At 43.9% G+C, this 15,289-nt stretch overlaps 1 protein-coding gene across 3 annotated transcripts in view; it reads right to left on the bottom strand.

Annotated features, from left to right (window-relative positions):
• Positions 1-15,289, bottom strand: part of CNNM1 (cyclin and CBS domain divalent metal cation transport mediator 1) — a 74,198-nt gene that overhangs the window by 19,826 nt on the left and 39,083 nt on the right. For 2 of the 3 annotated variants that reach the window (XM_011977372.1, XM_011977373.1), the window contains exons 3-6: positions 13,372-13,512; positions 11,959-12,128; positions 9,838-9,937; positions 9,355-9,402 (exon numbers count right to left, since the gene is read on the bottom strand). In XM_011977372.1, the coding sequence (XP_011832762.1) occupies positions 9,355-9,402; positions 9,838-9,937; positions 11,959-12,128; positions 13,372-13,512 (459 nt within the window). Of the gene's footprint in view, positions 1-5,735; positions 5,799-9,354; positions 9,403-9,837; positions 9,938-11,958; positions 12,129-13,371; positions 13,513-15,289 lie in introns of all 3 variants that reach the window. The other variant, XM_011977371.1, reaches the window with a different exon arrangement.

Here is a 15,289-nt window from a genome sequence, read left to right as displayed (position 1 = left end):
CTTGAGGAAGAGGCCACATGGAGCAGAAAGACTGTTTAATAAGGGTATGTGAAACAGGGGGCCCTGAAGTCAGATGCCTAGGGCCCTACCCATCCACTGTGTGATGAGGGACCAGATCCTTCTCCAGAGCGACTAAGAACTGACAGGGACAGGGACAGCGATGGTGCTGTAGAAGACAACATGCAGCACCAAGGTGATTGTAAAAAGCAGTAGTGTTGGATAGAAAAAGGTACATTTCACTTCCGGGCCTGATCCGTTGAAAACAAACTGACGAATTCTTAAAAATAGAACTACCATTCAAGCCAGCAATCCCACGGCTGGGTATCTACCCAAAGGAAAAGAAATTATGTAAAAAAGATACCTGTACATGTATGTTTATTGCAACACTATTCACAATAGCAAAGATACAGAATCAACCCAAGTGTCCATCAATGGATGACTGGATAAAGAAAATGTGATTTTGTACATATGTGTGTGTTTCTGTGTGTTGTTTGTGTGTGTGTGCACACACAATGAAATATTATTCAGCCATAAAAAGAACGAAATCATGTCTTTTGCAGCAACATGGATGGAAATAGAGGCCATTATCTTAAGTGAAATAACTCAGAAAGTCAAAGGCTGCATTATTTCTCTTGTAAGTGGGAGCTAAATAATATGTACAAGTGGACACAGAGAAATAATAGACATTGAAGACCCAGAAGGGCAGGAGAGGGTGAGGGATAGAAATTACTTAATGAGTACAATGTATACTATTGGGGTGATGGCCACACTAAAAGCTCAGACTTCACCACTATGCAATATATCTGTGTAACAAAAATGCACTTGTATCCCCTAAATCTATATTTAAAAAAAAAAAAGAAAAAAAAAAAGAACAAATTGATGAGTTCTGACTTGGCCAGACCCATCTGTGGCTGTTTTAGGGTGGCGGCTGGATAAGTCTGCGTTCTTTCCTCCAGGCTAGTTGCTGCAGAAAAGCGGGACAGGGAGTCCTGCCCAAGAGTAGCTTCTTTGGCCCCAGTGCAGCATCTGGAAAACCATACCTTGACCTGGTGGGTTTTGACCTCAACTCAGTTTGGACATAACCAAGGGAAGAAAGTGTGAGCAGGGCTTACGGCTTCAGCTGCCCAGAGAATCACCACCATTTCTCAATAATCCTCCACTTTGCCTGGCCAGACATGGGCTTCACACACCCTACACCAGTTGTTCCATATCCTCATTTCTTACATCACAGTTCAAGATATGTTCAGGGAGGACAGCAGAGAAAGAGCCCTATTTTATCTACTAAACTCCTTCCATCTGTGGAAGCTTCTCCTGTTGGAGACAGAGGCAACAACTACATCCCAGTTCCCCCCAAAGCTCTCATCGTTTCACTGGCACCCAGTGTGGGTGACACCCACAGGGACTCACATGTCAAACACAAGCTACATCACTGTTATGCTGGGAGGAGGAAAAACACGTCTTTTTTTTTTTTTTTTTTTAAAGTAAAAACAATGCTATTGAAAGTTTATTTATAAAATCATAAAGGATTCCCAACACCAAACGATACAACTGTCTTACAAAGATTGAGTCTATAAAAGCAATTTTTAAAAGAAAAAAGAACCTTTACTCCATGAGAAAGTCCCAGCTCCTCTGGGTATTGTGCGAGATCAATGTTTTCGTGTCCTGGAGTCTGACATTCCTCAATAGGTGGGATGCTGATGACTTGGCATTTTGGTAATTGTGCACATACACTCAGAAGTTTCTGAGCAAGGGACATGGAAATGCTTTTAATAAAAAGCAGAAGAAATCAGTAACAGACGAGTGTCCTAGCAGCATGGCAAACTAGTTCAAGTTGTGTAATTCCCCTTGGCATATCCTAAAAGCACAGAGGCACAGTTTGGGGGAGTGAAGCAAGGAGGAAAATCCTAAGTATAGTGCAAGGAGGTCTGGAAGGAGACAGATCAAACAGTGATACGTAACACCGACCACGGGACCTGTCAACAGGTGGCAGGCTAAGCCACCAACCCATCCCTTGCCCACTCTTGCTCTTGCATCAGACCCTCAGGTTGGCTCAGGTGTAACTGGGTGATGAGGAGCAGGGTTTTTTGCTCTATGAAATTGTGACAAACCTCATTCCTGTAGCCTTTGAGTGGTCAGTCTGTAAGAGATACCTGTCCTGGGTTGGCTACTTGGATTGCTGAGGTTTGGGTGGAGAAGGCACCAGGGTAAAATCGGGGGCAGGGTGGCAAAGGGTATGGAAGAGGAATTCACACTGAGTTGGGGCTGGATGGAATCTCCTCTCCTTCTGCAGTCATAGTCAGGGGCCCTGAAAATCTGGACGCAGCAGCTCTGGGACTCTTGCTTCATTTGTGACACCTGCATCCAGGGAGCCTTCACAACCCTATCCTGGAAGCAGACCCCAAGATACAGAAGTAGAATGCTAAGCTCCCATTTTCCTTATGGGGATTTGAGGAAAAAGGAGGGTTCAGGGGCTGCCTGCCTACATCTTTTGTAGCATCAGTGAGGGATGAGGAGGAATGGCCTACTTTGGTCTGACTGTGATTGTGCCATGGGCCATCTCTGTTCTCCAAAATGGATCAGGAAGCTTAATTACATAGACCTGTAAGAGTACAAACTAGCATTATTAAAATTCGTTATACTGGGGCAACATTTAGCATCAGACAACCAAACACCAAAGCCACTGTCTGTCAAAACTACAGTGTGAACTCTGAGCCCAAGTTAGGATCCCAGATGAACTCACTCACTTTACACGGAGCTTTAACGGTTCCCAAATGCTCATCACACAAGAGCCGACCCGAAGGATTATTTCCACTTACCACATTTTGCAAAGTAGAAATCTTATTTTTAGAGATTCCCTGTATATTTGAGGAGAAAACTGTCATTATTGATCTCAGTGCACATTATGAATGGATAACTGAGCACTGAAAAGAACCCTTGGTTCCAAAGTCTCTGTCTCTGTGCTTTTGTGGATTTGAAAGAACTGTCATGGGGAATTCAAAATTATCTCCACCACCAGGAGAAGAAAGAAGGAGCGAATTTGGGGAAAGGGAATGATAACTGCAGTGGGGCTGTGTACTTTCAGGGGAAACCCCTGATCAGAAGTTTCATTTTTAAATGAAAGCACCTGCCAAGTTGGTTAACCACACCACACCCTGGAGGTAATCTGCAAACCACTGTGCTCTTATTTCAAACTAAGGCTCAAATAGAAAGAGACTCCCCATGGATAATGATGGCAATATTTGGTGCAGAGACCTCTGGCCTCAATCTAGTGTGAGCACCAGATTTGTTATTAGCACTGCTTTCAAAATGCAAATAAATCACAGCCCTCTAGAGGGCACAAAATGTCTATATTCAGAGGTAAAGCAAGGTCTCAGGCAGTAGGTGGAGAGCACGATCTAAGACTTAGATTCCAGTCCTTGTCCCTCTACATATCTACTACACATACAACACTGACTGACTTTCTCAGAGCCTGTTTTTTTGTCTGTTGTTTTTCAATGACAATTCCTGCCTATCTCCCAAAGTGATTGTGGGGCGTCAAATAAGACAATGACAGTTCTTTTTTAGACCTAAAGACCCTACTGGTTTCTAGGATTTATTTTTCCCCCATATAAGATAGGGTTGAGATTTAGCATATATGTAAATTAATGTATCTGGATCAGAAATCAGTATTTCCACTCAGCACATTTTGCAAAGTAAAAAGATTTTTTTAAGGTACTTTGGCATATTCTAGGAGGAAATGGCATCATTGTTGATCTCAATGCACATTATGAACGGACAGTCGAGCACTGAATAAGAACCCCTGGTTCCAAAGTCTCTGTGCTTACAGGGCCAGAAGTTACCGGAATTTCTTTCTACAAAATCCCAGACCTCTGAGGCTGCTTCTTTTAATGATATGGAACAAAAGCAAGAATGACAGAGGAAATATCACAGAATAGGTCCTGTGGATGTCACCTGATCACTGGGAAGGCACAGTGATTAGCTCTAGATAGAGACCAGACATAAGGTGGAGCGGAATAAGCCAAAGGAGAAGCTAGGCACTCCCTACCTCTGGTTTTCTCCCACTGTACCGACCATTGCTCCACCTTGCACAGTTAAACCAAGGATGGGAATAAGCTTACCTCTTTATGAGTAGGGTTTGCATTGTGTTGACACTAATCTCTTGTTGTGTTGAATACCCACAGTCATGGAAAAGGGGGGAAAGTTGAAAATACTCTCAGGGGCACGTGACAGCACCCAGAGTTGGATCAGAGCACTTCCTGGAGGTTCTGCACAGCAGGAAGGTATCACTTTCATCTCTGTCTGACATTGGGTTATCATGAACTTTATCATAATCAATACAGATGAACTAGAATTAACCTTCCTTTAACTGGGAAGTTACAATTAACTAGGTCATCTGGTTAACTGAAGGTTAATTAAAAAGGAAAACGCATCCTCGCTTTGATCTTTTGGGCTGAAAGTCTTTTAAAATGTGCATCTCCCCTTTCCTCTGAACCTTCACAGCACACGGTTGACATCACCAAGATTCACTGCATGTGAAGGAACTTGAAGGTCCATCATGTGGTCATTTCTAATTTTGCTGGCATGTAGGAGTAGACCATTTAGCTGGCGAGGGCACCAGATTGGTATCTCACATTGACTGTCCGATCCTGTAGTCATCATTAAGGCATGAGCTCTCACAAGGCAAGAAAAACTATTTCTTAATGGAAAATCACCATCGAGAGAGAGAGAGAAAAAACGTCAGTGAAATTTGACAAGGTGGTTAACTTATCTTGTATAGATCAACATGAGGACCAGATGGTTTTTGATGAAAAAATTTGATTTTGGGAAAAAACAGAAGTCAACACAAATACTACTGAGGTTGCAAATTGGAGAACATAGCCTTTTTTAAATGTCGAGGATCTACTATACAGACTGAGAAACATAAGCAATTTCTCGATGGCTGAGGATGCGGTGGGGTCTTAGTAGCATTACCCCAGCAATGGGATAAGGGATACAGATTTAGAGGGTAGAGGAAATGGAACTGTGTGCTAACTGCAGGGCAATTTAACAAATATGTTCCTGGTTTAGTCATTACTTGCTCTATGAGCCCAAGAGAACAACCTCTAGAGATGAAAACAAACAGTTGATCATTCAGATTTGTTGCATTCTACTCAGTCATTCAATTATTATCTAGCTCTATGAGGAATTGTTACCCGATTAAAAAGAAACCCAGTGACTATTTCACTTATTAACAAAAGAGGTTAAACCTAATGAAAAGTTGTTTTGAAAGTTTTACATACAGCATTCTTTGTATGAGCAGAGCTAGTGAGAATATGATGATCACACAGTAACATTATTAGGAAGATTAGGACATGGAAGGAAAGAAAGGTAGAAAGAAAATAGGTAGAAATAAAGCATAGTATTCCACTATTCCCATTTCATTCATGCTGTCCTCCTCATCCCTCCATTCTGTAGTCAGACAAATGAGGAAAAACTCACACTATCCCTCACCCCACCATTTTTCCATGTGCGTACACAGATACATTCCTGGGAGGTAAGCTCACAAATGACACCACTGAACCAGCAATGCCTGGGTGGTATGTGCAAATGAGTGCTGTTTGTGCAAAGTGCTATGCCTTAGTCACGAGAGTGCCTGTTGGACAGATTAGTTCTCAGGCAGGAAAGTGACAGAGGCCAAAGGCTTCTTGCAAACCCCTCTGGATCTACGGAGACCCGAGACACCCATGCATGTTTACCTGGGGAGCCCGCCAGAGAGTCCCCTCTGCTGACAGCGAAGGTACGAGACACAGAGACGGGCACTAAAGAGTCAGGGGCCAAGGATTTGAGTTGCAAAAGGGAAGATATAAACACAAAAGGAAAGAGACAAAGAACAAAGTGGGTGAGACAGTCTGTTCCTGGATCTTCACAACATCACACTTCTCTGCAAAAAGGAATCTTGACTCTGAAAACACAGAAATCACATCCTCTTACAAAGTCACTCTCCAGAAAGACAAGAAAATAAAATGGATTTTGCTGAAAGTCATCTGAAAAGATGTGCAACACATCTTGGAATCAGAGGCACAAGCACAAGCCGAGCCCTGTGGGAAGCATGTAGGCAGCATTCTTTGAGGCTCCCATTTTGAGCCAGCAAACATGCTGGGAGCCCAGCGCTGCATTCCCACCAAGCTCTCCCAGCTCCCATGGAGCTCAACTGCCAAGGGCACCTGCATGGGTACTCAGAGGCCTGAATGGAAAGCGTGTGCTCCTGCTAGGGGCATCCTTGAGGAAGCTAGATCCTGCCTCTGACTCCTAGGAGCTCCCTTTGGTTACAGAACAATATCTCTAGCAGTGTTAATGTGAATCAACTTGAATTAAATCATAGCCACTTCGTGGTAAGTACCAGTGGTCCAAAGCATCTCTCTGTTCCCTTTTCCTTCTCTTTCTCCACGGAGTTGGAAATGCTGCTGGCTATCACTTGGGGGCCTGGGTAGAGTTGAGTGTATAGTAACAGTCCAGTCCCTCCCCCTTTAAGTGGTGTCTGGCCACGGGACCCATGGGAACCTGTCTTCGTCTCTCTTATCTGATCATTCCCAGAGTCCTTTTTAAGGAGCTAAATGAAACCAGTCTGCAGATGATAGCATATGGAAATAGACAGCTTCTGCAGTTTTATTTGCTAAACCAAATGATTTTATTTGAAATGACCTACCTGATAATCCTTTACTCTGACATGAGATGTTAACGAATATTAGAATGGGCCTCCAATATTATGAGACACAATGGAGTTAAGAAACCCTCTATTCTCAAGAAGAATCATAGTTCTAAATGTAGAAATGTATACACCAAATTGTATACATTGTATACACCAAACTGTAAACACTGTATACAATGTATTATACAATGTATAAATGTATACACCAAACAGAAAGGAGACCTGTTCTTTCCACATCTGCACACCTGTGTGTGCACCTATTCCAGCTACCCTGGGTTCCTGGCAATCAGAACCAAGAAGAAGACAGTGTAGATTGTGTTCCCTTCGCCTCACACAGGAAAGCCAGAGACTTCTTTGTAGCCTCAAGTTCAACTTTGAAGCATAGGTCATCGTGCCAGTCTTCCAGCAAACTCATAATCTCACTCCTCATCCTCAAAGGCTGATCAAGCTAGCTTCAAGCATAGGGGGAGGGGGCTGGGCCAAGACCCTGTAAGATTTTATTGCCTTTTGGCTTAGACTTAAGCTCTCCCTCAACCTATAGGGTTGAGGTTCTTGGCCAATGAAAGATGCTGGGTGGCTGGACCATGGGCTGAGCCTTCACCTAGGATAACTGGGGTATGGCTGGCCTTTGCAGTTACTTCACACTTCACTACACTAAGTATGGATTCCGGGAGGATGGAAAATGTCTTTTTACCCCTATTGGCTAATAATATTTCTTTTTCCTTCTGAAGATTTACAGAGATGCTCAGTAACATGGGGAGAGAAAGAGAAAGAGTGTTATGCTTCTTTTCAGTTAACTAGTTTTAAAGGAGAAATCAATGTTGCAACTTTATTTCTATCTCGCTGATGCCATTGAAAGCTTTTGAAAGAAAGAACTAGAGACAGGAAGGAAGGAAAGGAAGAAATCAGATAACATATTCCTTCTACTTAAAACAATTTTTTTTTTTTTTTTTGAGATGGAATCTTGCTCTGTAGCCAGGCTGGAGTAAGGTGGCATGATCTTGGCTCACTGCAATCTCCACCTCCCCAGTTCAAGCGATTCACCTGCCTCAGCCTCCCAAGTACCTGGGATCAAAGGCATGCGTCACCATGCCTGGCTAATTTTTGTATTTTTAGTAGAGATGGGGTTTCACCGTGTTGGCCAGGATGGTCTCGAACTCCTGACCTCGTGATCCACCCGCCTTGACCTCCAAAAGTGCTGGGATTACAGGTGAGAGCCACCATGCCTGGCCACAGCATTGGGCTAGGAAGCCATATGTAGGCCTTTTTTTTCTCAGAATTTCCACCTCTTTCAGTCTTCTGGAAGAGATCACAGACATTTCTAGGTAACATATTAGAATCCCAGGAGTAGTCCCTAATGTGACGGATGATGGAAATTTCCTTTAGAGAACTAAGGTTTGCCAACGTCCTGTAACCCGTCCCTCGCCCATCGAGAGTTCTACTGAGCACCGATGCTTCCTTCATCAACCTTGATTGAGATTCGTTGTCTTAAGTATAATAATGTACCAGGGTCTTTTCAATTTTACAGATCTCCTCTAACTCAAGTTCTGCCACTCTTCAGACTGGACAGGTACTTCATTTCAGCCACTGGCTGGGCAATTACACTGTAACAATTACACTGTAAATTGTTCCACTATTTTCACTTAGAAATTGCATTCCAGAATATGATGGATCTGAAACCTGTATTTTCTTGTGCTGTGTGAACTAGCCAGGACACCAGGAAGCATCTTGGCCGGTCACCAACTTACTGGGTGATTTGAAGCAAGTCATTTCCTTAGTTTCACTCATGTTAAAATGGTATCTACCTTCCCATGTTCCGGGGACTATGATATCAAGCTCTGGGACTCTCTGACAATTCCCACCACAAGGGAATACGTAAAATCTTTTTTGTGATGCGAGGAAAGACCCTATTTGGCATTGAAGTGGCCACTGTAAACACTGACAGCTGAAAGCAAAATTCAGATCCGTGAATCAGAAAGAAATGTAGAGAAATAATTCTTTCTGGATCACACTTTTAATCACAAGAAATGCCATGCCCTTTAAACACAAGTGCAATAACTACACAGGAAACAGCAAGAAGGCACAGCACAGAAGGGGCAGAGCAAACCAGCCATCAGCCCTGTGCCTGCCCCCCACCAACAGCATGCATGGCCAGCTGGCAGATACCTCTCCACTAGCTGAGAGGTGGAGAAGCAGGAAAGAGAAGCAGATAAGCAGCGTATTGCACAAGGGTGGAACTTACATCCCCAAATCTTGCAGTCACTTCTTACTGCGGACAAACCCCACAGACACAATAATAGCATATGAGAGTTTCTGAGTAAAGGCCATGAGTGAATTGTTATTGCACAGAAGGAAGGGCTGAACCTCTGCCCAAGCACACAAATCACCTGCCTGCATTTCCTGGAAGGTGGCAATAAGCAGTGCCTCCCCTCCCAACCCCTGCATCCCCCAACCATGTGAGCAGAGAAGCCGCAGAAGACATTCCAGACACAAGAACCTAAGCTCCCATGGTCTGTGGGTACCTGGCAGGAAGCAGTGCTCCTGGCAGAACATTACAAAGAGGCTGCCAGCATTTGTCTTAGCCCCAGCCCAGGTCCAGGTCCCCAGAGCGGGCTGAGGCAGGACTACGATGGGGAGGACGAGGAAGGGGTTTGAGAGATACATACGAAAGACAGAAGATCCAGCCAGACTTCCAACCTTCCGCACGTCATTATCTAAGGACAGAAGGATGCAGTGGGTTTCAGAGGCAACTCAGAAAACACACTTCTTATGGGAATCTTCCCTCTTCTATCCACCCCCAGCACCAATTAACCCTGTAAAAACCAGGCAATTAAATGGAAGGGTAGGGAACCAGTATAAAAAGCAAAATAAACTCGTCTTTTCACAGTGAAATCTACCACCCTAGATCCCTAACACTTGACAATATTACTGCTTTTTACAATTCAATTTTTGTCACTTTTCTTTAAGCACTAACTGAACGAAAAGTGATTCATACACCCATTTTGCAGAGGAAGGAACTAAAGCCAAGGAAGTTAAATGGCTTGTCCAGGGTGATTAACAGGAGTCAAAGGAGGAGTCAAGACTTGAACCCTCTGCTTTTTCTACCATATCCCATTACTTTCCCAATAAACAAATGGAAACTAGAATACCTGAGCAAGCAGTGGTCATGATGGCTGGGACGCCATAGTAAGTAAAGGCTCCATTCTCAAAGCGAAGGCCTTCCTTACCAACCTCCACCTCCACTTTACCCTGGGAAAAAAAAAAAGGAAGTGTACTATGAATGTATATGAGCACTTCCAGTTCTACTATTGACTAGAACCTTAAGCATTTCTGCTTGGATAACAAGTGGACTAGACCCATGTTCTTATCACAGAGGAATGTTAATTCTCTCCAGATTTACATTTGAGAAAGCACTTCCAACTTTAGTAGCTCTTTGCAGTAAATTCAGTGCTTCGTTGTTCATAAAACAGCATCCAGTCATGAATAACCAAGCTGTCGTTGCGTACTGTAACGGCCCTTCCACGATGCAGGCCTAAGCACCAGCTAACCCAGGGCCTCATAAACTGCCCCACTGCTTTAGTCCAAGACTGGACCATTTCTAAGTCAGGTCAAGATAAAATCTAGGCCGGGTGTGGTGGCTCACGCCTTAATCTCAGCACTTTGGGAGGCCAAGGCAGGTGGATCACGAGGTCAGGAGTTCAAGACCAGCCTGGCCAATATGGTGAAACCCCCATCTCTACTAAATATATAAAAATTAGCTGGGTGTGGTGGTGCACGCCTGTAGTCCTAGCTGCTCGGGAGGCTGAGGCAGGAGAATTGCTTGAACCAGGGAGGCAGAGCTTGCAGTGAACTGAGATCGGGCCACTGAACTCCAGCCTGGGAGACAGAGCAAGACTCCATCTCAAAAAAAAAAAAAAAAAAAAAAAAAGATAAAATCTAATTCTATGTGAAGCTTGTTTAATTCATTGCCAAAAATAGTGATAGCTGACGTGTAATGCATAGCATGCATGGACATGACACTGTGTTATGTGCACTGCATAGATTCTCATGCAATTAGCCCCACAACCCCATGAAGCCCATGCCATTTTTATCCCGGATTTACTGGGGACTCAATTTTGAGGCTCAGAGATTGAATAACTTGGTCAAGGTTAGTTAGGAGATGGCAACAATGGGATTTTAAAGCCATAGTTTTCAAATTTCTGAGCCTACACTCTTGCTACTACATTTTATTCCATGTTTTATTTGGAAACTGTTAAGTTTATATTCAGTACAAGACATGAAACTATGTGCTCATTACATTATACAAACAATGTAACAGGATTCTTGTTGATTTCCAACAGTGAAGCACATGACTCCATTTTTTGGAGAAGAGAGGTCATTTTGTTCAGACCATTTGGAAAGATATATGTGAGGCAAATTACAGTGACAGAGCAGAGAGGTTGGAAGTGGACTGTAACAAGGAGACCATTTCTAAGTTCATGTGAGCTTAATTAAGATTCTAAAACACAATCAGCGTATTTAGGATTCACAAGGTTATGCTGGGAAGGGACAGGGAATCAGTGACAGAGCTAATGGTGAAGCCAGACAGGGCACCAGCAGTGTTACAAGCTGTAATCATGTCAGACACTTATTTAAGACAGGCCTATTCAGGTATCCAGAGCAGAAGGTGATCATACTTATGTGAGCACTGGGGAGATGTTGCACTTCTTTGAACAGGTCATTTTTCCCCTTCCTGGTCCTCTTAAGGGAGAGAAGATTCCAGGAACTACAAAGGCAGAAATGCAGCTGAGAGAATGAATGTGTCCCGTGCACCTCCAGAGAGCAGAGCAGGGACCAGTAAGGAAGTCAGAGGTGGTGAGATTTCCACTCGACAGAGAGAAGGGTTTAAAGAAGAGTTGTCTAAAGTTCAGCAGGCAGTGGGCAGTTTCATTTCAGGGGATGTTCAAGCAGAGATGAGGAGGTATTATAGTTTCTGCAGAGCAGCAGTTCTGGAAGTTTAGAAGCAAAACCCCTATTGGAGAGGTATTCACCCCACCCCAAACATTGCTGAGTTGTCAGACTAAATGTCAAAGATCCCAGCACTCCCAGGACACCAGTCTTCTGTGTCTAGCCCCCTCCTGTGGGTCATGAAGAAATGTCCACCCAGCTGGCTTTGTTCCTGAGGCAGCCAGCTAAGTCCCGGAACTTGGTGCTGAAGGAGGCATGGCCATTTCTTCACCCTGGAGATGCCCTCATCTGGCCCTTAGAGGTTCCCTGACTTTCCTACTCACCTGTAGAAGCAGCACAAAGTAGTCCACAGGGCGGTTGCGCTGGTAGAGGTAGTGTTCCAGGGCCTTCTTGTTCTTCTCATCAAACTTCAGCTCCTGGATCACGTTGGGATGTTTCAGGAGCCGGAGCAGGATCTTCTCCGAAAGGTATAGAGACTTAAAGGGCTCCACTTCTAGAGGAGAGTGAGGGGGTGGGGAGGAATCAGCATGAGCTGTGTCCCACCCATTCCAGCAGTGGCAGCTGGGAGGAGTCAGAGTGGGCACAATGAGGGCCCCCTATGCATGTACCAGGGCACCAGGCTGGCAGGGCTTCTGCAGTTCCTTTGGAGTGGAGAATCCTAATCCCAAGTGTGCATCTCAGGGCCTTACCCATGTCCTCTGGAGATGTGTGTCCCTGCACTGGCACCTCAGGAGAAACAGGTCTCCATCTGGAAATGTCTGTTTCATTACTAATTTTCTTTGATATTATTTAAAATTGGACATGGATAGCTAAGCCACATAAACAACAAATACTTTAATGCTATAATTGAATGAAATGCAGATAATTTAATCCGGCTTATTTGTATGACATATATCTGCTGAATGAAATGAAATCCCACGTTACTAGAGACAGGCAATTATTTAAATAATAAGTTGTCAATAATATGAGGCATCCTTGCATCATATTTATATATTACAGCTATTACTTATATTACATATGTTAAACTTATATTACTTATAGTACATATGCTCTGGGAAGTAGTTAAAAGAAATCTGTATTCAGAACTAGAAATTCTATCTTAAAGCAGCTCCAACTGAAAATTTTCTACTCTTTAGCACCTAAAACAGTGCTAGCGCTCATTATACACTCAATAAATACGTGCTGGATTAATTAAATATTGAACTTCATGATAGATATGATCATTCTAGGTCAGTACAATAATTAGGCATGGATGGTCAGAGGGTTCAAAGACAAACTTGACCTTCTTCACAAGAAGGAATTTATCTTTGGATTTTCTCACTTTTTTTTCTTTCTAAAGATCCCAAGATTCACAATCCACTTCTGTATTTAAGCAATTCATAGCTTCTATGGCATTGCTCTAGGGCACCGTAAGTCTAATAGACAGGGAGATGGCCTCAGGCTTCAGCCAGGAAGTGAGTAGAAAAGGGAAAAGTGCGGCAATGGTTTCTTTAGCTCTTCTCTCTGGTAGAAGAGTTGAATTATACTCATTTCTTCCTCTATAAGATCAGGCCTGGGGCTCAATACGAGAGTAGGTGCATCCATTACCCTATCTAAGGCAACCTCCTTCCTAGAACAGTGCTTCTCAGTCCTGACAGCATACTGGAATCAGGCTGGAAGATTTTAACAAGGATTGGTGCCTGGGTCCCACCCTAGAGATTGTGTTTTAGCTTCTCCGGAGTGGAGACTTGTCCTACCTGTGGCCATGAAGCGGTGTGTGGCCAGCAGAAGCTGTGGTGAGATCTTCACCCGCATCTCTGTGTCCGAAAGCTTAAACAAGGAGAAGTCATGCCGCTTCCGCTCCCGGTGTGGGACCCTCTGCTTTTTCCGATTGTCAGCTGCGGGGTCACAGAGGACAGATTGCAGCTATCTCAGAATCACTGTTGGTCTTTGGAGGTTTTCCCAGAATCACAGGGGACAGATAGAACATTTCTGCAGTGTCAACTATGGGTGACATCACAGTATCACCCAGGAAGTAGAAGGATGTTGGTGAGGGATAGACAATGGGAGACTGCCATCATTTTTCAGTGTTTTCCACACTTAGCGGGTGTATAGTAGAAAAAGGGGAAAGCTGTCTTGGGGTACCCAAGTCTGGGGTTCTGGGGCTGGTTCCACTACTTACTCACCATACAACCTCTCTAAGCATCAGTTTTTATTTTAATCTGTACAAGGAGGCTAGTAATATTTAATATAGCTCTCATACTCATCTTGTGCAGTTAATTATGAGACTCCAACTGGAAGCTACGTGTGAGAATGCTTTTACACAAAGTCATACACACACAACGGACCTGCATTCTTAGTATTGAGAGGGTTGCAGGGGCCCAGGGAATTTCTGACTCTGTCCCCCTCCTTTCCCCTGAACTGGCCTCAACTAGTCTCCTGCTGCTTATCTGAACCATGCTCTGAGTGGTACCTGAAGCACGCCACACAAGGGAAGAGGGCAGCCACTACCTCTTATCTCACAATTTCCCTGCTTCAACCCCAGTCCCTCCACTGGGAGGGAATCAGGGGAAATATAGGGAAGAAGAGAGGAGAAGAAATAAGATTGGACCTATAATCTCTAAAGGTGGGTTTTCTGGGTGGGGGGCCTCAGGCAGGGTCTGGTACCTCCCAAGAGCCTATATATCAGGCATGTAATTATTGGTTGAAAAAATTTGCTTTTTCCAATTTAATTTGTTCTCATTCTTTTTAAAGCTTATCTAAATATATCTACTTTTTCCCTCCCTTTTTTTGCTTTCTCTTTTTGATACAGGAAATGTTTCCTTTGGTTCTTTCTCTTTTGTTTTCCCTGAGTTTTGAGTAAAATTTTGAAACTGCTAGCCCATCTTATCTGCATTAAGGGGAACAGGAAAAGGGATTTGGGTTTTCTCCAAACTTGGCCTAAAGGGAAACAGGGCCATGGGGTAACATCTGGTGCAAGCTGAGTGGCTGCAGTGAGAATGAACCTTTGTGGCAGGAAAATAAGGCCCCTGAATCTGGCTCCTTGGTGTGCCCTCTCTCCTTTTCGGGCTTGCTTTTGGGTTTCCTTCTAGAAGGGACAAAGTGCCCTCCTGCTGGCACAGCTCTTCCGTGGCCCGCTCTGACTCTGGGACTTCGCAGTCATCTGGCCCCTGCTTTGACACTCCTTTTGCTCAAGTCACAGTGGGCAGACCCAGACCCAGGTGTCCAGATCACCTGAGGTCAGGGTCATGCAAGAAGAAAGACAGTATCCCTGGCTTCTGGGCCTTTTCACAGCTCTTAAGGAATCATGCCAGCAGCTGATTTACCCTCATCTGCTCCTGCAGGAAGAGGATCACTCAGCAAAAGAGTAGCAAACACAGGTTAGCAGCCTCGCTCTCACTGGTGAGCAACTGTCCGATTTGTGTAAGTTTGCCTAAATAGTCCCCCTCTCCCCCATCAGATTGCTACTTAAAATGGCATCATTAGGGAATCATTCCTCTGCTCGCCCCTTCATTCCTTAAATTTTAATAGTGTGTGCCTGAAGCCTTAATGTTGTTCAAACAAGTGCCCTGGGAGTTTACTCATTTAGACTATTATCAGCACCTAACACCTTAGCGTGAATGGCTTCACTAGTTTATCTGAGACATTCGGGATTTTTTTTTTTTTTTTTTTTTT

This window comes from Mandrillus leucophaeus, unplaced genomic scaffold (assembly GCF_000951045.1).
Source record: "Mandrillus leucophaeus isolate KB7577 unplaced genomic scaffold, Mleu.le_1.0 Scaffold18, whole genome shotgun sequence".
In the NCBI taxonomy this organism is placed as follows: Eukaryota; Metazoa; Chordata; class Mammalia; order Primates; family Cercopithecidae; genus Mandrillus; species Mandrillus leucophaeus.
This window is presented reverse-complemented; position numbering and strand designations above follow the sequence as displayed.